At 45.1% G+C, this 27,433-nt stretch overlaps 1 protein-coding gene across 1 annotated transcript in view; it reads left to right on the forward strand.

Moving 5' to 3' along the window:
* The window catches only part of fat2 (FAT atypical cadherin 2), a 97,729-nt gene that overhangs the window by 40,597 nt on the left and 29,699 nt on the right, over positions 1-27,433 (forward strand). Inside the window, exons 11-17 of the mRNA XM_031746293.2 lie at positions 341-4,014; positions 6,588-6,984; positions 9,307-9,506; positions 12,922-13,075; positions 14,333-14,566; positions 19,524-19,913; positions 26,669-26,880. Of these exons, the coding sequence (XP_031602153.2) occupies positions 341-4,014; positions 6,588-6,984; positions 9,307-9,506; positions 12,922-13,075; positions 14,333-14,566; positions 19,524-19,913; positions 26,669-26,880 (5,261 nt within the window). The remainder of the gene's footprint in view (positions 1-340; positions 4,015-6,587; positions 6,985-9,306; positions 9,507-12,921; positions 13,076-14,332; positions 14,567-19,523; positions 19,914-26,668; positions 26,881-27,433) is intronic.

Genomic DNA, 27,433 nt, shown 5'->3' on the forward strand with positions numbered 1-27,433 from the left:
ATCTAGATTGATACAGTCTTAAATCTGTTAAACCTGAATGGCTTTTACTTTTTTCCTGAGTTTTCTAATAATGAGCTCGGTGTATGTGGATCATTTGGATCTGATTACATCATGGTCGTCTCAGGCAAACTGCTCTGTTTAAGAGGAACTGCCAATCAGAAGAAAGTTTTCTTAAAGAGGGAGGGGCTAAAAGATCTTGTTTCAGACAGAGGATCAACCGTTTCAGATAAAGAAGCATCAGTTTGATTTCTTGGATTGCCAACAATGAAAGATATTTTTGAGGTATTTTACCAGTGGGATATTTTATTTGTGTCAAACTTCCTTTTCTGTATCCCTGCAGGTAACATCGACAACGTTTTCACCATAGATCCAGACCTGGGATCCATAAGCGTCTCCAAACCTTTGGATCTGCAGCCTCAGGACCTCTTCCACCTGACTGTGAAGGCCACAGATCAGGGTTTCCCTCAGCGCAGCGACCTCTGCTCTGTCCACGTCCACGTCCGGGTCTCTGAACAAACCCCGCCCACTTTCCCCTCAGATGAATACCTGACGGAGATCAGCGAGCTGAGCGCCGTTGGTACTCCCGTTGTCACCGTGTCAGCCTCGAGCCCAGCTGCGGTGCATTATGATATAGAAAGTGGTAACTGGAATGGAACATTTTACATCAACTCCTACACGGGGTTGATTTCCACACAGGGGCGCCTCAATTATGAGACCTGCGACTCGTACAAGCTGAGAGTTACAGCTTCCACCACAGCTGGAGCCGTGTCCAGGACGGTCGTTCACATCTACGTGGTTGATGAGAATGATAACGCTCCTGTGTTTGAGCAGAGGGAGTACCAGGGGCAAATAGGTGAGTCCGCTCACATAAACAGCATGGTGATGGGAGAGAGAAATACCCCCCTGGTCATTCGGGCCTCGGATTCAGATCGAGATTCAAATTCCTTGCTGACTTATCAAATCCTCGAACCAGAGGCCCTGAAAGTCTTTAGAATAGACTCGAGCATGGGCACCATCTCCTTAATTTCACCGCTAGACTTTGAAACCAAGGCTGAGTATCACTTCACGGTACAGGTGAAGGACTCGGGGGAGCCATCGCTGTATGCAGCAGAGCCGGCCAAGGTCACTGTTCGCGTCCTGGACCTGAATGACTGCCCACCACAATTCACCGCCTCTGCGTACGAGTCATCCATCATTCTCCCAGCTGTCAGAGATGCAGAGGTGGTGCGCATCACAGCCTATGACGCTGACTCAGCAGTGTCATACAGCATCACCGAGGGAAATCTTCATAATGCCTTTTCAATTCACCCCAGTACCGGACTCATCACTGTGAACAACGTGTCCGACTTCAGGCCATTTTATCAGCTGCGTGTCAAAGCCTTTGATGGCCTCTACAGAGATTTAGCTACTGTTAACATAAGCGTAACAAACCTAACGGAGAGTGACCTCAGATTTGAGCACAAAGCCTATTCAACGAGCGTTTCTGAAAACATAAAGACAGTCAAAACTTTAGCAGCGCTCAAAGTCACAGGATGCTTTTTAAATGAACCTCTTTTATACTCTGTCCTAAACCCAGCAGGCAGGTTCACAATCTCCCCGACAGCAGGCCTACTCGAAACCACAGGAGTCCCTTTTGACCGGGAAGAACAAGATGTTTATGACATTGTGGTTAAAGTGCAGGACATAAGAACCCCACCGAGAACAGCCATCACCAAGGTGAAGGTTTTCATAGATGATGTCAATGACAACTCGCCACAGTTTTTAAACTTGCCTTTTTCAATGATGATTTCTGAAGACGCAGAACCAGGAGATGTTTTGTATCAAGTGACCGCCATCGACAGAGATCTGGGAGAAAACGGAGCCATCGTGTACACTCTGGAGGAAGACTACGGCCTCTTCAGAATAGATCCAGACATGGGTGACGTGTCTCTTCAAAGACCTCTGGATTTTAATGCCCTGAATAAATACATACTAACGGTGTCAGCTATAGATGAGGGCGAGCCCAGTCACAGCACCATGGCTCAGCTCAGCATTCAGGTGAGGAATCGAACCAATCCAGTCTTCCAGACTCTTCTGTATCCGCTCAAAGTCCCTGAAGATGTGCCCCCATTCACCACCATCCTGCATGTCCAGGCGAGGAACCCCGAGGGTTACAGGCTCATCTACAATCTTGAAGAGGAAAACGCCTCAAAACACTTTCACATTGATTTCAAAACTGGCGTGCTGACTGTCACCAACCCCCTTGACTATGAGAGCCAGACCATGCATGTGCTGACAGTCAGAGCTACTGACTCAGTGACCGGAGCTTTCTCAGAGGCCTCGATTGAAATAGAAGTGGAGGATGTCAATGATAATGCCCCGGTTTTCTCTAAGCTAATGCACAATGTGAATATCGCTGAGGGGCTCCCAGTTGACACCTCTGTGATCAAGCTTTCTGCCGCTGATAAAGACTCTGGTAGAAATAAAGATTTGACTTTCCAGATGGTGAAAACACATGGGGATGAGAGTGATTTCTTTGAAATAAACCCTCAGACTGGGTTGATTGTGACAAAACAGGTGCTGGATTATGAAAGCAGGAAACATTTTAATTTAAAAATCAAAGCCACAGACAATGGGACCATCCCTCTCAGCAGCGAGACTTTTGTGACTATAAATGTCACCGATGTCAACGATAACCCTCCGGACTTTGACAGCTCCCGGTATAAAGCCACACTTGATGAAATGGCAAAGTGTGGCCACATTGTCATCAAAATCCAGGCTTCAGACCCCGACACTGGTGACAGTGACCTGAATAACCTCAAGTACAAAATACTCTCAGGGAATGAAGGCCGGTACTTCAATATAAACGAATCCTCGGGGATCATCTCCTTTTCTAATGTCTGCAGGAGGAATCTGGATCCTCACTATAACCTCACTGTGGCGGTGTCTGATGGCGTGTTTCAGAAAACTGCCCCCGTCAGTATCGATATGATAAACAGCAACAGGCACAATCCATACTTCAAGCAGAGCGTCTATGAAGCAGAGCTGGCCGAAAATGCAGAGGCGGGAACTCGTGTGATCCGGCTAGCTGCCATCGACCCAGATGATGGGCCGTACGGTAGTGTTGACTACACCATCATAAACAAACTTGCTGATGAAAAATTTGCAATCAGCAAAGATGGGCTGATAGTCACAACTCAGCCACTGGACAGAGAAAACCCCTCCCAGAGGGTCATAGCAATCAAAGTCATGGCTAAAGATGGAGGCGGTAAAGTGGCGTTTTGCACTGTCAAGATTATCCTTACAGACGAGAACGATAACGTACCTCAGTTCAAAGCATCAGAATACCAGGTTTCAGTCCAGTCGACAGTTAATAAAGGCTCCCCAGTCATTCAAATCATGGCTTATGACGCAGATGATGGCAAAAATGCAGACGTCACCTACCTGGTAGATGAAGCGGAAGAAGTGACCGAAGACATTATTGAAATAAACCCTTTCACCGGAGTTGTGAGTGTCAAAGAGAGCCTTGTGGGCATGGAGAACAAGATCTTCAACTTCAAAGTCAAGGCTCGTGATGGCAGCCTTCCTTTTTATAACTCCACGGTCCCCGTCCAGGTGAAGGTTGTCCCGCCAGAGGTTCCTCTTCCGAAGTTCTCCGAGCCGCTTTACACCTTCTCAGCTGCAGAGGACATTCCCATAGGGACGGAAATCGGTGCTGTGAGGGCAGACTCTGACATGCCCCTCATTTACAGCCTGGTGAATGGGAACACCGTTGAAAGCAACAAAGACAAAGTGTTCAGCTTGGACCAGGAAAGTGGAACTTTGTTGTTGCAGAAGAGCATTGACCACGAAAAGACAAAGTGGTACCAGATTGACGTGATCGCCCAGGGGAATCACAACGGGACGGACGTGGCATCGCTGGTTTCTGTCAGCATCCAAGTCCAGGATGTCAACGACAACCAGCCAGTGTTTGATGCAAGTCCATACCGAGCTTTCCTGGCTGAAAACATGCCTGCTGGAACCACTGTTATTCAGGTGAGACACAGGAAGCTTCATTTGATACCCATCATGGTTTAAGCAAAGTGTGTACAAAAGTCTGAACTGTTATACACACTGAAAAATCCACTATAAACTTGCCCATCCACTCTAGTTACATGACTGAAGTGTATTATATGTTCTGTCTGAGAAAGGACTGTTTCCTCTGATATCCTTGGGTAAACAGGGAGTTTCCAGCAGGGATTTTCCTTACCTGTTTTTGGAGCAGATCAAGATTAGGTTGCTGAGGATGGTCTTACACCCAACAAAGCTGCTTTAGGGGGAAATATTTGCAGAAGGTTCAGGAAAGTTAGACTCTGCTTTCAGTGCAACAACTGCATCAATGCATGTATGAATATATTCCACACATGTAGCAATCAAAATTTAATACTCCTTCTTCCAGCTGCTCCCACACCGGATCATTTTCAGATTTAATACTATTCATGTTTTTAAACTAGTCCTTTCAATACATTATTGAAAAATGTAAGGGAAACATCACCTGTGATTTTTGGGCTGTAGAGCAGACTGAGTAGAAATGGTATCATTATTGGTTTGCTTTTTCAGTAATAGAGTGGAGCAGCCCAAGAGATTTTAAAGCCACTGGAGTCAAGACAAAGTCGATCCTTTGTTCTCAATTTTTACAGAGGATGACATTTAGGCACAGATTTAAGACTATCACACTTTGGATACCTTGGGTTAGCTTACTTTCCCAGGACTTCTACAGTGTGGAAATCCAAATAATACACCATGTGCCAGAGCAACTGCCCCCTCTAAGAAACAACCAGGACAGGAGTTTGTGAGAATCAAAGTTGCTTAAATTTAAACTGTTCAACACACAAATGAATCCATGATGTGTTTAGGCTGGTTCAAAAGTTCATAAGAAAAGCAGTTGGGGCTTCAAATATAACACATACAATATAGTAAACATGGACTATTTTTCTACTGGCACTTCCAAAAATTCACATTAGCATAGATTCAGAGACCTGCTAATCAGTCCTCAGTAACATCCAAATAAAATGCTAGAATTTCACTGTGCACCAAACCTGGAGCTCAGACTTAGTACAGTAACCTCCCCACAGACATATTTTTGGTCAGATTATGTTATTAAAAAGGCTCCAGCAGCACAAAAACATGGTCCAGAGGTCCAGTTCAGGCGGACAGCTAGCTGCTACAGCTGCCTGTGTCATCTGTCAGTCAAAGGGGGTGTCCAAATTCATAGGCTGCATGAGGCCACATTTGTAGGCCGATTACGTCACAGCGACGCGACGAAGGCTGTCCAAATTTGTAGACTCCGACAAATGCGGTCAACAAATGCGTCCTCCTTTTCCCCAGATTTGACTATGGGTCGGGTGTATCCTTTGTGGCCCAACCTATCCCAGAATTCATAGTGCGGCCCAGACAATTCCAGTTTCCAAAAATGGCAGCAGCTACTTAGTTGTAATATTACTCTTAATACTCTTTCTGTATCACAAAAATAAACTCTTTCAGGCGAGAATGTATTTTCAGGCGAGAATGTAGCTGTGTAAACTTCAAATATCTCAATTTATCGAGGTATAACATATTTCAAAAAGTGCTCCAACGTTTTCAGAAATGTCTGTTACCCACCAGATTGATAGTTAGCCAGCTCACTAGAGCCGTTGAGAACAGCAAACTCCCGGCACATCGTTTTCAAACCCCCACGGTCTTTCGCTACTCAGGTTAAACATGATATATAAGTCACTTAAATAACTTAAAAATGTTATTGTTTGGGTTTTTTTGGTGTTTTATTTGTTCCTGATCAAATCGGTTTGGCTGTGATTAAAGTTATAGTTTTCATACAGCTGAATGAACGTCAAACAGAAAACTGATTAAACAGAAGTGTGAGATGGTTGAGAATTTACACCAGTGTCCTGTTATATTTTAGATAGCAAGGAGCAGACGGCTGAGTTTATTAAACTCCACCGAGACAGCTCGTGACAGAAATCTGAAGGCTAGACCGTCCAATTTCACAGCTGCTCACTTCCGGCCTACCCGGCCTTTGGAGGACCCAGCCCACATAGACCGCAAAGGCCGGGTCCTCAGGAGGATGCAGCCTATGAATTTGGACACGACTAAAGAGGCTATGCCCCTAATAATGCCGACAGTAAGCCTTAATCCAATTTAAAAAAGTGAGTTATAGAATAATTCTCCCCCCGTGTTGTGAAGGGAGAAATTCTATAGAGACCAAAATAGTTTGAGCATCAGGTTGTAAACGTATTCTAACATGGGAGTCTGTGGGACTGACTCTCTGCTGGATCCTCTGCTGGACACCAGAGAAACTGCAGGTTTTTGGCACTTTTGGTGTCAGTTTTTCTCGGTTGCCTCAAAAGAAGCTGATTTGGAGTTTTCAGAAGCTGTGATAACAGGTAAACTCTGCATACCTCTGAAAAAGCTGAATTATGGATGTTTCCCTGGTTTTCTGATTATTTTAGCATTAGCTTAGCTTAGTAAAATCCTGCAGCAGTGCCTGAGCTAAAGAAACACCTGGATTCTGCAACAGCATCCCATGTTCAGATACAGTCTCAGCACAACTCTCTGCACGTTTCCACCTTTAGGTAACGGCCAACGACCCGGACACAGACACCAACGGTGTGGTGACCTACACCTTGGAGCCGCTGCCCGATGACACTGCGTTGGCCATTACTGAGGTGTTCTCCATCGACGGGGAGAGCGGCTGGATCACCACGCTGCGGGAGACCGACTGCGAGGTGACCAGGGTGTACAGGTTCAACGTGGTTGCCACCGACCACGGCGGCAACGCAAAACTGTCATCCAGCGTCCTGGTGGAGGTGATGGTGACGGACGAGAACGACAACCCGCCAAAATTCACAGAGGAAGTGTACCGCGGCTCGGTGGTGGAGAACAGCACCCCCTACGAACCCATTGTCTACATGACGACCACGGACGCTGATGTGTCGCTGGAGAACCGCCTCATCACGTGTTACATCACAGGTGTGTTCATGGGTGTGTGTGTTCGTAGATTTGAGCCTGTTTGTTTTGCTCTTGCGTGTCTGGGCATTAAGTGTGTGTGCCTGTGTCAGCGGTGTTGTTTTGTCCGTGTTTACGTCTTAATCAGCGTCCCGTCGAAAGAGTGGCCGCTCTGTTACAAAGACGTTAATGAGGTGAAATGTGATCTGTGTTAATCACCCCCAGCAGAGCGTCGATATTATTGAGCCTCAGATTAATCGCACTGCACTGCCAGCTAACGAGGGGAGAATACCAACAGGTTGCCCTGCAGCTACCAACAAAACAAAGCCTCGAATTAATGCAAATCCTGTTTTTCCCCAGACAGTTAAACCGTTCTAAAGGAGCTCTCTGTCACACTGCGGTTTTCCTAACAGACGAGTATTTGCTTTGGAATTATTTATAATAGAAGGTTTGTCTGATGCTGACATTTGCTCTGCTCTAAGAAGCGAAAACAGAAACAAAGCCTGCCCACCTCTGCTGTGATTGATGAGAGGATTTTACTCCCATCACCATAAGACGATTTTCTATTCTGTTTGTTTTTTCCTCCTATATTTCATTCCTTTAACTTTGCAATTACACAAACATTCAGATTGTTGTTCTGGGGGCTGTTTGAGATGCTTCACGCTGTAAAAATGCTAATCTGACTCCCAGTGAAGGCAGCCGAAGCCATAAAGAACGTCCTGTGTTCTTTATGGCTAAATACTAACTGTTCAGGAGTGACAGAGTTCCTCTCCCTTTATTGTAAAATCATTTTAAATGTAAGGAGTTTTTTTCCTCTCCAGTCTTTCTTATGAAAACCTTGAAGAATACCTAATTTCTCTGTGTTGAGATGCTCTCAGGTTGCTTTTGCAGTTTACTTTGGGTCATTATCATCTGCTCTGCTGTGAAGCTGTGCAGAGGTCTGTACACATCACACTTCATCCTGCTGCTTCTATTAGCTGTGACATCATCATTAATCACCAGAGAGCCAGCTCCACTGCAGCCATACAGGCCCAGGCCATAACAACGCCTCCGCCATGTTAGACAGAGGATGTGGATGCATGCACTTTTCTCTCCTTCATTCTGCTTCATCTTCATCCTGGTTTCATCTGTCCAAAGAGTTTTTCCAGTGCTAAATAATACAAATAAAAATATATATAATGAAAGGAAAAACAACAATATAGAGCAAAATTTTCTTCACTTCTGTCTCTTTAAAAAAAAAAAAAAAAGACAAAAATATGAGTTTGGTGCTGAATTCCTGCCAAAATGGTGCACAGATTATTTTCCAGATACAGAAACAAAAACATCAGAAGATTAATTTAAACTCTTTATTAGTCAGCTGGATATGTAAAGCGCTTTGGGGTCCTTAGGGACTATTAAAGCGCTGTATAAATACAGGCCATTTACCATTTACCATTTACAAAGCGAGGCGATTGTTTCTCACATCCATAACATGAAGTGTAACACGTTTATCTGCAGACTGAAACGTTGACACATAAACATCAGGAAAAGTTTTCAGAGCAGAGTGTGTTTGTGTCTTTAGGTTCTGTCTGTAGTGTTGCTACTCTCACATTATCATATATTTAATATTTTGGGGGATTGCTCTGATTATTTGGTGCTTTGGGGGAGGGGGGGTGTTCGACTGAGTTATAGATACTTAATATTGATGCAGAACATTTAAAAACAACAAGCTAACCTGAGGTGCCTTAAAGTCACAGCAGAGGGAATAACAATAAACAGGACTCGGAGAAAATATATTAAAAAATAAAACTTAAATGAGACCAACAGATAAAAAATGCAGCAAGACATATTAGACCGAAGTAAGAGTGAAGACTGAGAGGTGAGGACAGCTGAGGTCAAACAGTGTATAAAAACATGATTAAAATAAAAAGTCTGGAAGAGAAATAAAAGGAATCAAATCAGAAAAGAAATAAATATTCAAACTTCAGCTACAGGGAGTCAGGAAAGAATAAAAAGTTGATTTTCCCTCACACCAAACTGCAAACCGGGATAAACAGGAGGGTCTGACTGATCTGATAAGGTTCAAAGTGGGACAGGTTAGTCAATCATCCATGCTGACCCCCCCACCCCCCAAAGTAAACCGATGAACATTTATCCAAAAGTTTGAGTCACAAAAGTAAAGATCAGAAGAGAAAAGCTGAATTCACGCTCATTAACGTGATCACATGTCTGATGCTTCAGCAGATTGAAGGACAAGGCGAGCTTTTCTGGTAGAAGCTTAAAGCAACAGTGCTCACGGCTTTCTACCTCTGAGAGCATGAAGCCCTGCCTCTCTGCTGTCACTCACATCCTTCTTGCTCCTTGCAGCCGGAGACCCACTGGGCCAGTTCGCCATCGTGCAGGTGGACGAGGGCCAGTGGGGTTTGATCGTGAAGGAGAGCCTGGACCGAGAGGCCAGAGACAGATACGCCTTGAGAGTCACGGCCACCGACGGCAAGTTTGAGGCTCCCATCAGCGTGGACGTCCATGTGCTGGACATCAATGACAACAGCCCGCTGTGTGAGCAGGTGAGTACAGGTGACTTCAGCTCTGCAGTTAGACGCATGGAAGCCTCTCAGAGTGAAAATGGTAAAGGGGAAGTGCACGCTGGGCTGTTTTTGCACCTTTATTTTTATTTATTTTTTTATTTTTATTTTTTTTGCCTGTCCCGTTTGGCTCTTTTGCCATCAGAATTATTGTCTAAAGGCGAAGAAAGATGCCCTACGGATTTACTTTACCAAATTGACCATCCCAGCCTTGCCGTAATGGTTCATTTGATTCACCTTTTATTGTTTATTTTATTTTCACTTGCTGAATACGGGACAGACTTGACTGGGGGAAAGAAAGGGGAGAAAGAAAGAGGGAAAGAAAAAAACCTGAGAAGAGGGACGGGGGAAAAGGGCAAAAAACAAAAACCAACAGAATAAGCAGACAAAAAATACATATATCGATCACCTGGATCACCTGTTGAGAAAGAAAAAAGAAAACAAGCAGAAGAAAACGAGAGTAATAAACAAGATCACAATGATATATGGGAATATGACAGTAAATACTAAATATTAAACATTATTGTGCAGCACGTAAGATCGACAGCGCACAGTGTGCTTTGAGGTAGGAGCCAAAAAGGGTGTAGTTTGTGTGTGTGATCACCCGTGTGTACACCTGTGAGCATGAACGCGCTTGTATTTAAAAGGTTCCTTCATGCAATGATCTGCTAGAGGGTGTGGGGGGCCACACCCCCGTCCTCCAGGGCATGAAGCAGGTATGGAGGAGATCAAAACTCCAGACATCCAGAGGCCCCAGAACACAAGAGACCAAGGAAGACCAACAGAGGGGCAGCGCTGCTATCCCAGAAAGAGCTGAGGAGAGCCCCAGATGAGGGGTCACTCAGCAGCCGGGAAGCAGAAGCCAGGGGGGGTTGCAGTGACGTGCCCGTGAGCTCCGCCGGCAGCCAGCTGTGCCTGAGTGACCAAGGCCAAGGCCGAGAGGCCGAGGGCACCCCACCTCCGAAGTGGCCCGAGCGAGCCCCAGGCTCCAGGCCCCGATAAGCAGCCGCCAAGGAGTGAGCTGGTGTGTACCTGGGCGCCCATCCCCGGACACAAAGAACCACCAACCCACCGATGTCTGAGGGCGTCTGCCGCGCGGCAGGGGAAGTGGTGGGGGGAGATAGGCCTCCAAACCTTGGAGGGCCTGAGATGTCCCCAGAGAGGTGGCGTCTGATACCCAACCTGACATATAGACACAGACATACAGGCACACACAGATACAAACATCCATTCCCACCCTCATGCTCTCATATGCAATTACTCCACACTCAACCAACGTGGAGACAACGTGTAAAAATGTACACACAGTCACACTCCCCAAGCGTACTCTAAGAAACGGGTCTAGGTACCCTTGCCCCTGGAGGGGGAAACTGCACCCAGACCCAGGTGGTGTTACCCTTTTCCCTGCGGTGGGGAGAAGCAGACCGCCCCGACTCCGCAGCAGCAGGGAGGCCCCACATTCCAGACCCCAGTCGGACGGCCAACTCCTCCTCCTAGCCCCCCCGCTCCAACAGGCCGCAGAGAACGGGGGTGTGAGAAGACTCCAAACCTCCCTCCACCCGCTCATATGTAGTGTTGATGTATGTGTGTTCTAAGGTGCATTTAAAACCCAGGAGGGCATGGAGCTACCTGCCAGAGAGCAGCAGGTAAGCGCATAGCCCCTCCTGATAGCCCTCAATGTCTACGTGTATTTAAAATTGAGAGGTGGGCAACGACGCCAGGGGTGAGGTGTACACCCTGATGGTAATTTGGATTCCGTGTTGCGTGCCCACCCCCAAGATCCTATATGTATGTGTAATGAGAGTGTGAGTAATGTGAATGTCTAAGTTGTGAGATAAAATTGAGGCAGAGGCAGCCAGAAGGGTACAGAGGGGGGGGATGCCTCCTCTGCACCCTGGTGACACACCCCTACCCCAAGGCCCTGCATGTGTGGGTGATTGTGGTGGAGCGGGAAGAGGGAGGCAGCTGGAGATGGGGAGGGAAGGAAGGGAGGGGCAAGTGACCCCTCCCTGGGGCCAGCTCCCCCGCTGACCCCAGTAGGCACCCCCATACTCCGCGACCCGCCAGGGAAAGGGGGCCCAGGCCCATCTGGACCGGGGCCCAGTGCAGCAGCGCCGGTCCAGAGCACCTTTATTTTTTAAAGCGTTTGTTTTTCTTGTAAAGGTGCTTCTGGGAACATCTCAACATTAAGAGTAAAGACAAAAGCTGCTGCTTCCTGTACAGGCTGTAAAGCCCCTGAGGCTAATTTATGAAACTGAGCTAAAGATTAGTCTTGACTTCATGTAACATTTAATATTAAAGGAGGTCTCAGTATAAAGCCAGTATTTCTCCCTGTCTGTTTCCTCACAGTCATTACTAGAGTTTAATGGAGACAGATAAAGGATGCGTGAAATGTTCGCCATCATAGATCACTTATCATCCAGCAACCAAGAGAAATATCTCTATCATAATCACATATTGTTTTACTGAAACCAAGTAAATAACATTTGCATGAATAATCTTTAGTTAACAGTTAATAAAGTCCTTTTAAGTCTTTATAAGCCAGTTATAAAACTGGCTTTGACACCAAGTCTTCTTAAAACAAGATTTTATGAAGTGTTGCATCATAAGCAGTTAATAAGTAATTAATAATATATTTATTACACTTAGAAGGTTTGTGGTAGGTTTGTAACATGTTTATTAAACAGTTAATTGTGACATTATAAATCCATCCATCCACCCATCCATGTATACATCCACCCATCCATCCACCCATCCATCCATCCATCCGTGCATCCATACATCCATACATCCATCAACCTATCCATCCATCCATCCATCCATGTATACATCCATCCATCCATCCATGCATCCACCCACCCATCCATCCATGCATACATCCACCCATCCTCTTATCCATGTATACATCCATCCATCCACCCATCCATCCACACATGCATCCATCCATCCACACATGCATCCATACATCCATCAACCTATCCATCCATCCATCCGTGCATCCATACATCCATCAACCTATCCATCCATCCATGTATGTATAAATCCATCCATCCATCCATGCATCCACCCACCCATCCATCCATGCATACATCCACCCATCCACTTATCCATGTATACATCCATCCATCCATCCACACATGCATCCATCCATCCACCCACCCATCCACACATGCATCCATCCATCCATCCATCCCTCCCCTCGCCATCTTTGTGCCGTATGTTATCGTGTCAGAGTTCAGATGTAAGTAACGACTTACTTGACGTGACCTTTTTTTCCTCTCTGTAGGTGTGTTTCTGCTGCTTCCTGTTTTTTCTCTTTAATCCAACGCTGAGTAGCTTAACTGAAACCCACCCAGTAAATGCAGGTCTGATTATTGTTATTATCCTCCTGCTGCAGCTGGTGTACACAGAGGTGGTGATGGAAAACTCCCCCTCCAGCGTGTTTGTGCTCAAGGTTTCAGCTTCTGATCCAGACGTGGGCACTAATGGCCAGATCTCCTACACCCTCCACGGGCCAGATGCCGACAAGTTCCACCTGGAACACAGGACAGGTATGATGGTGTCTGTTTGACGTCAGTGCACGGCGTCCCTCTCAGCGAGAGTTTGAGGGTGCAAATTTGGGCTCTTACAGCCCCAGACTGTGCAGACTTTTCAAATCTTGTCCAAACAATCCTCCTCTAAGTGTCCACCTGGTGCAGATACTTAGATCATTTAAAAAAAAATAATGTAATAAAGAAATGAAGGTTCTAAGTGGAGCTTTTAAAGTTCAGAAAAGCAAGAAAACTTCCACAGAAAGTTCTTGGTTGGGCTTGAAGGCAAATCAAAGCTCCTGACCTTCATGAAAGAGTCATCAGAAGAAAAGCTTTCCTCTGGAAGTCTGAACATCAGAAGGATCCCAGTACCTTCTTGAAACAGTTTAAAAAAAAAGTTTTTGTTAGAAAGACGTTTGGAGAACAAAGAATGGAGGATCTATGAAAAGAACTCCTCTCTGTGGTGGTGCATCAGGAAGAAAGGGAAAGACTCCATAAGTGGATGGCTCGTAGCAGAGCACAGTGATCCTAAACACACCTTAGCATCCACTGCAGACTAAAAAAACACAACGGGCTCAACCCGAGGCCGAGCTGAAGGCATTAGCACTGAAAACTTGGGCTTCAAAAGAGGCGCGCCTTAACGCCGTAAAGCCCAGGAAGCTGAGAATGAGCCCAAAAATCCTAAAGCAGGAATTCAAAGACTATCAGTTCCCCATAAAGCCTTTACAAGCTGTGATTCCTGCAGCAAAATAGTATCCAAAATAATCAGAGACATGCTCACAGCTTCACAGGAGCCAAACTTCAGCAAGGTGTGCATGAAACACTGAAACACTTGAGTTAAGCATCCTGCGGTTCCCGTGACAAAACGACAAAAAGTTTTAACATATGACTGAGTAATATAAGTTTATAATACTCAGGCCTAAAACTGTCACCTGTAAATGAGCATAACCACAGTCACACGATGTTGGTGTCATGGCGATGAATAACGTGTGCGGTCTCTTTAAGCTGCTCATTAGCGGACGCCTGTCCTTCGTGGCTGGGGTATTTCTTGAATATTTTATTGCTTATCAAATGTTCAGAACAGGAAACGCAGACACTTTTGTTTAGTGAGGCAAGATGAAGATGACTGCTGATACTTTAATTATAAGACATACGTCATCATCTGCATGTGCATGACCAACATGCAAAAATAGTCTTTAGTGTGGAGATACGTTGGCCTTGTTTTGGGGATGTTTGTGTTCCACGGTTTGATGGTTGTGTGTCGTACACCTGTCCCAGGTGAGCTTTTCACGCTGGCCGTGCTGGACCGCGAGAGGAACGTGGAGTTCAACCTGGTGGTGAAGGCGACGGATGGCGGGGGTCGATCCTGTCAGGCCGACATCCTGCTGATGGTCCAAGACATGAATGACAACCCGCCCCGCTTCTCGTCCAGCCACTACGAGGTCACCGTGTTCGACAACACCACGGTCCGCACGCCGGTCGCTGTGGTGTACGCCAAGGACCCCGACACAGGTGAGCTGCTGCTGCTCAGTTTGACGTATCGCTGTGGGTGCGGCAAAGGTGGAATAACTAGACAAAGTGAACACTGAGTTGTTTCTGTCAGGTCCGAACATGTTGGGACAAACCCTTCATTCTGGTATCATCGGCCCTTTTTACACCTTAAAGCCTGATGCTCAGGCGTGCCTGTGTGTGTGTGTGTGTGTGGTTTGACTGATCCCAAACATAATAAAGGCAAAGCCGTCCATGAAACACCCACCTGAAGTTCACCTTTGCTGTGTTGTTCCAGCTGTGATGGGAATTATCTGCGTCACGTAGCTTTTAACCTTTGACCCCTGCAGCATGAGCACCTCACTCATTTTACATTTTTAGCTTCAGTTATAACCGACTCTTTCTAAAAACATTGCGCTCTAAAACAAAGAATCCTAATTAATCTGTTTTCATTAGAGTCTGCAGAGCATTTCAAACCTGAACTTTTACCCTGCGACACACGTTTGGATTTTGATTTTTACGGCCACATTTCTGCTTTTAAACGTGACGTCAGAGCTGCTGCGCTTCCTGCAGTCTGTCGCGTGTCTGCGTGTCCTCGTTAATGTGTGAAAATGTGTGGGTGTGTCTTAATGACAAAGCAAAACCAAAGCCCACTACAAAAGCAGCTAAAAATAATGTCAGCCATAAAAGCTGTTTAACTTGGCTTTGGTGTCACATTTGGACGTCTGTTATTATTTCATGCAGTGTGGGTAGTCCTGAATTACTGTAAACACTGCCTTTTTTATTTACAGGTGTTGCTTTACATTTTTAAAATGACATTTTAAAAATTAAATCTAGAGAAAACTTTAATAATGATAAAAATTAATTAATGATAAATAGTTTTATATGCAGATTTTGTAGTTATTTTAAGGACAGCCAACATCTGTGTGAGAGCTCTGATCAGTGTCTGTGGGGTGGGGTGGGGGGGATGGAGGGCAAACACGCCTGTGCTTTGATGTGTAATTTGTGAGTGTAGAGGGAAAAGTTTGGACATGAAACGAAAGATGCTTATTTTTCAGAACCATTTGCTGGCTGATTGCTCGGTGACGTCATCAGAGTTTCATAAACATTTGAAGTGTGCACGCAGATTCACGCATCACTTGAAACTTTAATGACATTTCTGCATTGACACTGCTGTTGACGAGAAGTCGTCGAACGCTAAAGTTTGTCACAAAAGTTTCACTGCTTTTTATTTCCAACATGTAAATATAAAAAAAATACAAAATAAAATAGTAACAGTTACCATGAACCAATGTTCCATCTAAGCTGCGCACGTGCGCAATTGCGCACTGCTGGCACGGTCTCTGCGCACAGAAAATCTGTGTTGCGCACAAAAAAATTAACCTGAATTGAAATTAAAATTAATACTTTAACAATTCTGTTTTGCAGTGTTAGTCAGTGAGTGACTGGCTGCTCCCATATTGTATTAGAACGATGCCACCTTATCCCAAAGTCCAGCCAATAATGCGATTTATATTCGTATATAAGCAGATAATCAACGTGGTTGACAGGCTATGACAGCGTCCTTATTTGCCGACACCTTATGTACAAAGCGGCGTTGCTGATGTGGAGTGAAGCCACGTTAATGACAACGTGTACAACCATTGGAGATGTGAGCAGGACAGACAGAACAATTGACGGAAAAAGTGTGGACTTTATACCAGTTTTTAAATTGTGTTGATAGGCCACGTAAAACCAGAGTTGTGATAAAAAAAAAATATGCAATGTTTGGTTTTCTTCCTGAATACTGTCGTTGTTTATATTTACTGCGGGAATAAACGGTAAAAACGGCGTTTTATAAGAAAAAGGCTCGAAGCACTCTCCGCCTGGGAGCAAAACAAACTCCACCCCTCTCCCTTTCCTATTCGTCCAAAAAAGTACCATGTCGACCAATCAAAAAATGATATGGCAACGTGGCATCTAGTTGTTAAGAAACGGGGGGAAGTTTTAGGAGTGACGGCGGTGCTTTGATATGTGAGAGATTTGCGACGTTTAGCGCAAATCTTGTGTAGTTAGTGTGTAGTGTAGTTTTGTTGTGTGTGTCAGAACAATGAGGCGAGTACTGAATGTCACAGGTGTTACAGGAGTGATACATCTCCTGTTGTCAGGCCTGCAGGTATCAGGCTGTTGTTCTCTTTTATCTCATAGGGGACAGAAATTATTTTTTGGAGTGGCACAAATAATTTGTGTGGCATCAGATTTGATACAGAACAGCTGATTGTTCTGTACATAGTTTGAAATGTTTATTTTAAAAAATGCCTTGGCTGCATTTAAAAAAAATAGCTGCAAAAATCTTTGTTGTTTGCCAAACTGAGTTACTTTTTTGAAGAAGTAACTATATAATTAATTGCCCAGCATTGGTCATTATCTACTATATTTTGCAGACAGAGAGTTACAGGACTCTCTCCCAGACCACAGACTCATAATACAAGTCAGAGCTTTTTTTAAAAAGAAAGAAAGTTGTGTTTTCAAAATTGGAGTTCAAGTTATTTTTACTTCCAATAATGTTAACATACTACACAGGTCAATGACTAGATTTTTTTTACATTTTCATTGTAAGTGGGCTAAAACAGTTAATTAAAAGTAGTCTAACATAAATGTAAATGCTGTAATTTGATTATTTTAATAAACCATGTAACTTGGATGGATTAGATGCTGGAGTGACCACAGTGCACACGTCTGATGTTGCTCACAGTGGTCCAAGGGATCGCTCAGGGAGTTTGTGTGTTCGCTCAGACATGTGAAAAATTAGAGGGAACATTGCCATGAACATCTCTGTGTGAACAGTTACACACGTATGAATACAGAAACACTTTTTGCATCTTTAGATTCATCACAGCCTTAAACTGTAGGCCCACTGGTGTCCCTCTCACACAATATTCAGAATACTTTCTGGCAACAAATGAATGAACTTCACACATCAGCTGCGCTTTTTTCAGCTCTACGAAATCAAAGAGTTACAGAGTTATCTTGAACACGAGTAAAGACTTTCTTTGTTAAACCTTGTATTTGTATTTGTATTTTTTTTTTTTTTTACCAAATACCACAAATTTGGTCTTCTTCATGATGATTTATTTTTGTCAAACCATTTTTAAATATTATTCACTTCAAAAATCTGTTAATGCTACACTTGTAGGCCACTTGCTCTAAATCCAGATAAGAAGAGTAAGAAGCAGCCAGTGTTTCGCATTGGTTGGTATTATTTGTGCAGAGGTGGAGCTGCGTGTTCACTTCTGTCTTTGTGGTTTCCTTTGTGCTGCTCCTCCTTCCTGTGATTCATGTAAAGCTCCGGGTTTTGTAATCAGCACACGTATCGCTGATGTACCCCAGCCCCCTCTTACTGAGGCGAGCGGCCACACTTTGCTGCAGATTGCCAGTGCAGTCGTAAACGTGTTATTAATTAGTTTGCTTTCATGATTGCTGAATGGGTGAAGTCACATTAAAGGAAAGAGCTCGGTTTGTGCAGGTGTGTGTGGTTTTCGATGTGTCATTCAAACGGTGGATCACAGTGGGACTGCACACACACATTAGTTTGTACAAAGGTGGACAGATTCAGACAGGTAAGACACACGCAGCCCAAACAGGCCGGCCCCGCCTTCAGATGTGCAGCGGCATGTCCTCTTTCTCAGTGCTGACGACTTTCTCACAGACGCCAGTGACTCACGCATATGTTTCTATTTTTTAATGCTTTATTTGCCAGATAAATGAATCAAAACCACTTCGGCATGCAGAGAAAAAACTGCAGGCATCAAAAGCGAGATGTGGAGTGGGATGTGACGGTGAAACTGTGCAGCAGAGCTCGAGCAGCAGAGAGAAAATCACCGTAGTTGAAGTGCTAATCCTCTGAAAATGTTTGACCTTTACCTGTAGTGACATCTTTAGGCCGCTTAGTCTGTTATTCAGCATGAAAATGTGTTTTCCTCCTAAAGCTGCTGTTTGTGCAAGCTTTAAAACGCTGACCCGTCAATTAACCGTTATCCAAAGTTTTAGCTCCTGACCTCATAGACATGTCGTGGTTTTCACCTGAATAATTCCAGAGTGAAAATCAGCAGGAGAGAAGACAACAAATAAAAAAAGTGAGAAAAATAGAGGCGTTATTTCACGAGCTGGAATCTGAATGTTCTTCTTATTGCTCTGGAGTTAGTGGCTAACGAGCCTCCTGATGGGGAGGTGGTTTTCATTAGAAACACACACGCTGGGCTTTTCACCCACACACTCCCACTGTAAATGTGTAACAGTGCAGAAATAGTGGGATTTTTTTTCATGTTTACAGCCCTGAGAGTTCAAAGCGTGCGGTTTGTGATTATTCTTTCTTTTGATTCTTTTAATTGGCGCTATGTGGAAATCCAGATGTGGCTTAGATAACAGTTTCATGGCTAATTCATATTTTTCTGTTTGGATAAAAGGATCCTGATGCCACACAGCAGCTCATCAGTTACACCCAACAAACCAAAGTAATAACCTGACTCTGGATGGCCTCCAGTTACACTCTCGAAGCAATTTTCGATAACTCAAAACAAACATATGGGACTTTCATCTCTGCAAAATCAAAGTCCTGTCATCCGCTGTTACACAAAGTTCCTGAAACACCTTCATTGGATCCAAAACACCTGACCTCAAGGGGAGAACAGCTTATGTTCATTGGCTCACCGCCTCATTTACTGTCAGCCAATCACAGCTGGGATCGGCTGACAGTAAAATGGAGACGTATTTGTTTCTTGATCACCTGAGTATATTTATTTATATAATTAAACTTATTTCTATTAACAAATTGATTAAAGCCGTCTGCTTATACAGTCTGTCTCTAGAAGAGATTTCACTGCTTTAGTCGTAATGTTTCTAACCTGGGCAGGATAAGGTCTCTATTAAAAGTGTTGACCTGATGCAGAGAAGCAGGTGAGACACCCTCACACACCTTACCTGTCCGTGTTCCTGTACTCAGGTATAAACTCCGAGGTGAAGTACTCCCTCCTGTCCGGCGATGACGGCTACTTCTCTCTGGATGAGTTTTCTGGGATCCTGCGGCTGGAACGACCTCTGAACCCTGAAACTCCGACCACATTCGAGCTGAAGGTGAAGGCCACTGACCGCGGCCTGCCTCGTCACCTCCACTCTGTTGCCACGGTGACAGTGGATGTGGTCTCCCTGGACGACTACCAGCCCGTCTTCCTGAGTTCCGAGTACACCGCCCAGCTCCCAGAGTCCTCAGCGGTGGGGTCGGAGGTGTTGAGCGTGTCTGCGCTCACCAGAGACAGCAGCTCCCCAGATCCCATCGTGTACCGTATCATCTCTGGGAACGAAGACGGTCGCTTCCAGCTGGACTCACAAACAGGTTAGAACAGCTGATTACGTGAAACCCTCGCATTTCATTATTACACTTAGGTGTACAAGTACAGGTGAGCTTTACACCTGAGCGGCCTTTGTACCCAGCCCCCCAGAAACAAGCCACATATCGAATAATAAAGGTGTAAACACACTCAGCAAGCTCAAACTAAGGCTGAGTGTGTTTACTCTAAAACCAGAACAGTGAGGAAGGTCCTTTCAGCTGGAGAAAATAAAACAGCAGCAGAAATACAGAGTGAGGGTTAATTAGCTGAAAACACACGAGCCAAAACAGAGCTGAAAGATGCTAAACCAGATATCAGGTGACCGCTCACTAACAGCAAATATAGACACAAAAAGGATTTCAGAATAAAAGCACAAACAGAAAATGGAACCGTGGGTGGAGATTGGTTTATTGTGACAAAGAGTTTTCTCCACTTTTGTTACTTTAAAACAAAAAGATATAAAACTTTTATTGCTAAGGGTGACCAGAGGCTCACTAATTAGCTGAGTATTTAAATTCATGACAACTGTAATATTTCCTCTGCATTAACATTCAGGTAAAGGAAATGCTTTGGGCTCAGTCTGAATTTAAACAGTTTAATCATTTTGGACAAATAATCACAAGGTTTCAGTTTTTCTACCTGCAGATGTTTTTAAAGAAGACTAAGACTGTTGCATTGGTGCAGAAAGGATTTATTAACGCTGCAGGTGGAGCAGCGAGCGCTCGCGAGCTCTGCCCTCTGCTGGGTTTAACAGTCGGACTGAACTGCAGTGTGGGACTATCTCACAGCTCGCTGCCAATAAATCATTAAAGGCCAGAAGAGGTGCACTCATCTGTTTATTTTGAAAAGCCAAGACAAGACGATTAGATTGCAGGTTATTTTTGGTTCGCACGACACTTTAAAGCTGAAATAGAAAAGTGTGAAAGTGTTGGCTCGGCCTGCAGACCAGAGCAAAGAGACCAGCGAGCAGCACCACAGTTCCAGCAGTTTAGCGATCGCACTGATCGATGCAGCCTCTGCAACAACGCAGGTCACTAACTCAGATGTCTTTACTTATTCTTAGTTTGAAGCGCTGTCAGCCTGCAGCACACGCTCACGCTTGCATGAGTGCGTGACGGTCCTTCATGCAACTGCTCTCTGGACAGCAAAATTAGTTCTGTTTGTCGCCCCGTTAGGATTGTTTTGTTTTTTTAACAGCCGGCTGACGCTAGCTTCATATTTACCCAGCATACTGAATGTCAGAATGTGATTGGTTAGCGTAGTTTCTTTTTAGTTTGGTGAACTCTGAGCTGGTCGGTGTCGTGTCAGTGAAGAATTCCAGGCGAGCGGGTTCTGTTTGACCTGAATCGTGTGTTTTATGAATGGATCCTTCCCCCTGCAGAAGAGGGAGTGCTGTTTGTGTGTCGGAAGCTCGCACGCCTCCGGCGGGACTCGCCGACAGGAAAAGTTCAGCTTTCTGTCTGAGATGATTCACAAACAGCAGAAGCTCCAGTTTCTCCTGTTTTTCTCAAAGTTAATTTCCAATCAATACTCGTCCATCCACGGCACGATTAGAGGCGAGTGACTCACTGGCTTGTGGATAATTTATGATTTGAGTTTTTTGATGTCTGCAGAATGATTCAGAATTGAATCAATTATTGATCCTGTGCGTCATCCGTAAACATCTCCGAGCATGCTGCGGAGGACGCGGTCGTAAACAGTAAATCTCCCTCCGTCCTGGGATCAAACGCTGTTTTTCACACACCGGACACGCAGCACTTTGTCTCTCTTTACTGCAGCTTCCACACGGACGCCGTTTATTTGAGCCAGAGCGCACAAATCTCTGCGAGCTGCGTAAGCTCCAGAACCAAAAGACGGCGCCGGCACACAAATGAGGAAAACCTCCGTGACGTGTCACTTCACGCTTCTCCTCAGGAGTAAAAAGCTGTAAACACAACGTCGAGCTGGAAACAACAGGCTTCCATGCATCATCGTTTCAGTTATAGGATTTGAGATGGCCAGTTTATAGCATCATAGTTTGATTCTCGGACTGGTTTAGAGCAGCTTCGCATGAGTCACAATTCAAAATAATCCTTCTTTTCCTCGCACTGGGCCTCAGTTCATCCTCTGTCTGAAACAAGCTGTTTAAGCCCTTGAAGCTGGTTTTGTTCTGATTGGCTGACCATTATAAACAGAAGGTCTGAACAGCTTCCTCTCTGTGACATCATCCAAATCTAAAGAGTGTTTAGAGCACTCAGGCTTCCCAGGCGTGTCCTCGCCATCTCAAACCTCAGATCTTCTGCTCATGAATTGAGCGTGTTTTATGCATAGTTCAGACATGTGACGAGGACGCCTCCTGGGTGAGGTATGGGGAGGTGATGGGGGAGAGGAAGGGCTTCTCTGCTCAGGGCCCAGATGATAAGTGAAAGAAAATGGATGAATGGATCTATTGCTCTTTATTTTCTTGTACTTTTGTCTCGTTTGCCTGACTTTTAGGAAGACGTCGATTTGGTGGATTTCTAGGGCCTCCTCCACGTTCTGATAAATCTATGAGTTGACTCTGACCTCCATGGAGACGCTGGTGATCAGCGTCTCTTGGATGCTTCATGGTCGAGTCGTTGGGGGTTTTCTTCATTGCCCAATCAGTGACCAGAATGAAGACTGTACTGAGCTGGAAGCTGAACTCGCCTCTTCCAAGAGTGCGAGAAAAGCTGCTGTCGAAAGCCCCGATGATCCGAGCTGCCTTTAACCTGATTCCGGATGATCCAAGAATTTTCCAGAGGCTTTAATGTTTAGCAGCATTTGTCTTTCAGGGCTGTGCTCAGTAATGTGGGTGGAGATCTGAAACCAAGGCTTCGAGGCCGGCTGCTCTGTTATTGTTCCGCACATTTCCTCTTTGATGTCTTTTTAAGGTGGATTTTCAGTAATTGTTGGAAAACATTGCCAGGCACTGAAATTCAGTTAATGGCACAGAATTTGCAGCGGTGACACAAAGGGAGGAAAAAAATAGTAAATCTGTAGAGTAAAAAGTGAAATTGCGGACTTCCTGCCAAGTTTGGAAAATATGTTTCTGTTACTTCACTGAACATTACTGATCTTCCACAGACCGCAAGCTTGAGGAATCTGCGGGCTGAAAATGCTCCAAAATCCCTCCTTTGACATTTTCCGGTAATGCGCCATTACGCCCAGAAGTGACAGCTTTGGTTGGAAGAATGTTGTGTCACTGAATCATGTGGGTGAGATCAGAGATGTTAACGAAGAGGGAAACGCACCGCGGCAGCTTCCAGTGAAACGAGTCGTGAATGACAGGACTCGTCAAAAGCAGGCTAGCCTGGACGTGATGTCTTGGCTCTCTGATTATTTTCTTTGAGCCCACACACACCAGCGCGCATTAGCGCAGATATGCATCGACTCGTCAGGAGCTGCTGTCACGCTCTCACATTCTTCATGGTTTTTCAGCTTTTTGCTGTGAACTAAATTCATAATTGTAAAGATTTCATTTTTCACAAAGAAGCTCGATTTATTTTAATGAAGTCTTCAGTTTAAGCTTTTAAAATACGGGTGTCAAACATTTGTCCCGGGGACCAGTGCCGGCCTCACAGAGGTGCAGCTTTGGTCCCGTGGAGGGTCAGTGTGGATGGAGGGGTGAACTGAAAATGAGCTCTTCATTTAGGGTTGAGTCCAAAGAGGGCAAAACTGTGGCCCACTGGGAGACTGACTGGAATTATGAGAAACCCACAGTGAGGTTGAGAAACACTAAAAGGGTAATCAGGGAAGTGTAAGCACCCGGGCAGAATGAGACACGGGGACTAAATACAGACTTATCGTGGGAAGTCGAGTTCACAAAGTTTCTATCAGACACAGCAGCACGATCACAGCACCTGAACAGCTGCTTCACTCGCCGTTTGGGTTAAACAGGACTTACTGACAGTAAAAGCACAAACAGGCGGCCCGGTGTTAAAGCGAATGCTTCCTGAGCTCGCGGCCCTGACAGGTGCTGGAAGACATTAGCAGCTGATGGGAAATCAGTGCCAGGACTTTGATTCAGGGCAGGAAAACAAGAGTTTCATCTTTTTGCCAAACAGGTGGTGTTTTATCTGTGGAGTCGAATCAAGTGGAAATCATCTCAAGTTCATTTGAGGTGTGCTCTCTGGGGGGTTTGGAGGGCATTCTGAATTTTAAAAGGTTAAGAGGGAGGATCTTTGCTTTGAGTGCTCTGTTTGCATCAATATACCAGAAAATCACCAGCAGCTTATTAAAACCACCTGGCCGGCCTTTAGCCACACTCTGCTTTACACATGGGACACATTTATCATTTCAAAACGAAAGCAGCAGATTCATTTTAACTGCACAGCTGGCAGCTTTCTTTATTTACTGATTACCACGAAGTCAAGTTTGACACGCTAACAGTTTTATTGAATTCAAACACAGAGAGAACACTTCCAGTTTTAAGTTAATGAAAAACGACTTTCTGCTGCTTTCTTGTCACAAGGGGACGTCCTTCCTTACCCAGTCCCAAATCAATTCTGATCGATACCTGTAAGCAATAATCGAGGAAACAAGCATTAATAATAATGTGAATGTTGCAGAAACAGGAAGCGTGAGCTGGTTTAAATGTTGTTTCTCTGAAGTTTGGAAGCCGGATGGACCAGAGGAGACTCAGTGAAGGCAGGTGCCAGGTGTGTGCTGGGAGACAGCTGAAGGGAAAGTGTCCAGCTGGTAGCATGTGCAGTGTTCTAAGGTGTGATCCAGCAGGAAAGTCCTATTAATGTTTGTGTCTGTGCAGCACTGAGTGTCACAGCGACATTTTTGTCTGAATGAAGTCTGAGCTTCTCTGAAGGAGATAAAAGCACCAGGACGTTCATGCTGGTCTCTGTGGAGACGCCGGTTTGCTGCTGGATGAATTTCCAAGCTTTCACTTTTTATTTTATACCTGTGACTGAAAGTAAATCACATCTCTAACTTAAACGCTTCTTAACTCAAAGTAAAATAAATACGTCACGTGTGTCCGATCGTCCGATGACAGCTGCAGTTGCACAGAACCGTGCAGGTGTAGTGATTGCCCTTTGACCCCTTCTCCTGCTTTAGCTGTAGCAAACTCACTCACGCCGGTCACCTCACATCAGCATTTTTAACCAGCTAACACAGAGACAGGTAACTGTTCACCTTTGAGTCTTTGGACAGGTGCAGGATGAGGAGAGTGAAGGCTCCATCCAGGTGATGTGACCCAGTTACCTGCACCACTTTATTTAAATTTTAAAAACATGTAAAAAGGTCGAGTCCAGTTTACTTTATCTGCCTTTTGGCAGCCACATTAAAAATGCCTACCATCCCCAGTTTCTGATTGGCTGATGGTCTTCATCAAAACAGTAATTATGAAAGAATTCATGTGCTGGTTTCAGTCTTGTACCCACTTGTGAGCGTTTCCCTGTAATGTGTTTGTAACTGCACAGTGTGCGTGCCTCCACTCTGAATCAGACCCTCAGAAATATGAGCAGTGTTTGATCTAATGTACGAGGTGTTCACTTCTCCACTATCAGCTACGATCAGTGCTCTTAAGCAAGGCATTAAGCCTCTGGTTATTGCTTTAACACACTGGCTGCTGAGTGGTGATAAAAGCTGTGCAGTGGACTTACTGTCCAGGTGAGAATGCAGAGAGGTGTGAGCGAGAATGCACCGAAGCTCAGATGTGTTTGAACGTCGCAGCTAGACTCGGAAGCGCGCCTTGATCGCAGACGTGTGCGTGACGTGCGGCGATAAAGATTTGCAGAAGGAGGTGACGGCTTTGTGGCGATGGTGGTGGACGCTTGCTTGTGTTGGATGCTTTTCTGTGTTTTGTCAGTGAAGCATGGTTCAGCAGACTGGCTGACAGCCGAGCGTCTCCACGGAAACGAGACAACAAGTTAACGGCAATAAAGTCAGACACCAAAAACACTTATTCCTAGTTACAGTTACACCTGTGAGGCACAAACAGGAGGGAAAAGGTTTCTAAGAGAGAAAGTACAGAGAGAGTCGTTGCTCAGTTGTCGCTGGTTCGCTTTGCTTTTCTTACATTTAAGAACACGATCGGTCCACTGGAGAAGTTTCATCACATTAACTGATGACTCAAACATCAGAATCCCGCTTTTGAGTTTGCTCAGTGAACGCACCACACACACATGCGTGTCTACTATATTCATGGAGTTAGTAAGGTGTATTTGAGTACTCGGTGTCCTTTTCACCTCATTTATCTACATCAGCACAGCTTCCACCCGCTCCCTGCACACTTTCACTGCTCGTGTGGAGGCCCTGCCACATTCAGAGACACTTCCCTGTCATTATTCCAGAAACTGGAGAAAGGCGAGGGCGTCCCAAAGCTCGCTTGTTCCCTGCAGGGCTCCTGTTCCCTCCAGGGTTAGTTCCACGTGACATGAGACATTTAGAGGTTCGTTCAGAAATGGGAAAAATGTTTTTGTGTGTCAAAATTTCCTCAAGTACTAGATATTCATGAAATGACATCTTTGGAATTTGATTCCATCCACATTATCAGAGAAAACAAATGTCACAGATTCACGCCACCTGAAAGGTTCAACTCACAGAGGTGTGTCACATGATACACGGAAGCGGGAAGTTTGTACTGCAGGGAAAGAGGAAGGAAGCGAGGGCACTCTGATTTACTGAGCTCAACTTCTCTTCTCTCCTGTCCTGTGTCTCCTGCTCCTCGAGGCGAGGATGGAATATTGAGTAAATTTAGCACCGGTGTCAGAGCACGGGATCAAACCAGCTGTTTCCCTTCTTGCAGGCCTCGTGACCCTCGTGGCCCCGCTGGATTTCGAGGTTTCTCGGGAGTACTACCTGTCTGTGGAGGGGAGCCGTGGGAAGTCGCCGCTCAGTGACATCACCACAGTCATCATTAACGTGACAGACATGAACGACAACCCGCCGGTGTTCGGGCGCAGTGACTACAGTGCCGAGGTGTCGGAGGATCTGACGCCTGGGCGCCTGGTGATGAAGGTGAGAGCTGTGACTCACACGAGGTCGTTGTTCTGTATGGAGTCTGCATGCTGGATTTATGTAGCACACACACATGCGTGCATCCATGTAAACACAAAAATATCAGTCAAATCAGACTTTTAATTAACAATGTCTCACAGCCGAGGGGCGATCTGCACGTATTTAGTGGTCATGCAAGCTGATGAGCTCATAACACATGCACGTGCTAACGTAAAGAAAACAAGTGATGAAAAACATCATTCACGTCGGCGTCACCTGTCAGGCCAGCAGCAGAGATAACACAGCAATGACACAGCTCAGCGCCTCCTGACGGTCACAGCAGGGCTGCGTGATTCTCTCCTCCTCGTTTTTCTTGTCATCTGTTCCCACGTCATCAGGCTCACCTTTAAATAACAAGACAAAGGTTTTGTTAGCTGAATGAAAGGATTAGTTAGTTGCAGTCACAGAGGAGGAGAAGTTGGACGGGACGATTTCAAAGCACGGCGTTATTCATTTTCAGCCTTTTTTTAATCTATTATCAAGTTTTGACCTTAAATAATAATGTTAGAGTCAA

This window comes from Oreochromis aureus, linkage group 2, assembly GCF_013358895.1.
Source record: "Oreochromis aureus strain Israel breed Guangdong linkage group 2, ZZ_aureus, whole genome shotgun sequence".
In the NCBI taxonomy this organism is placed as follows: Eukaryota; Metazoa; Chordata; class Actinopteri; order Cichliformes; family Cichlidae; genus Oreochromis; species Oreochromis aureus.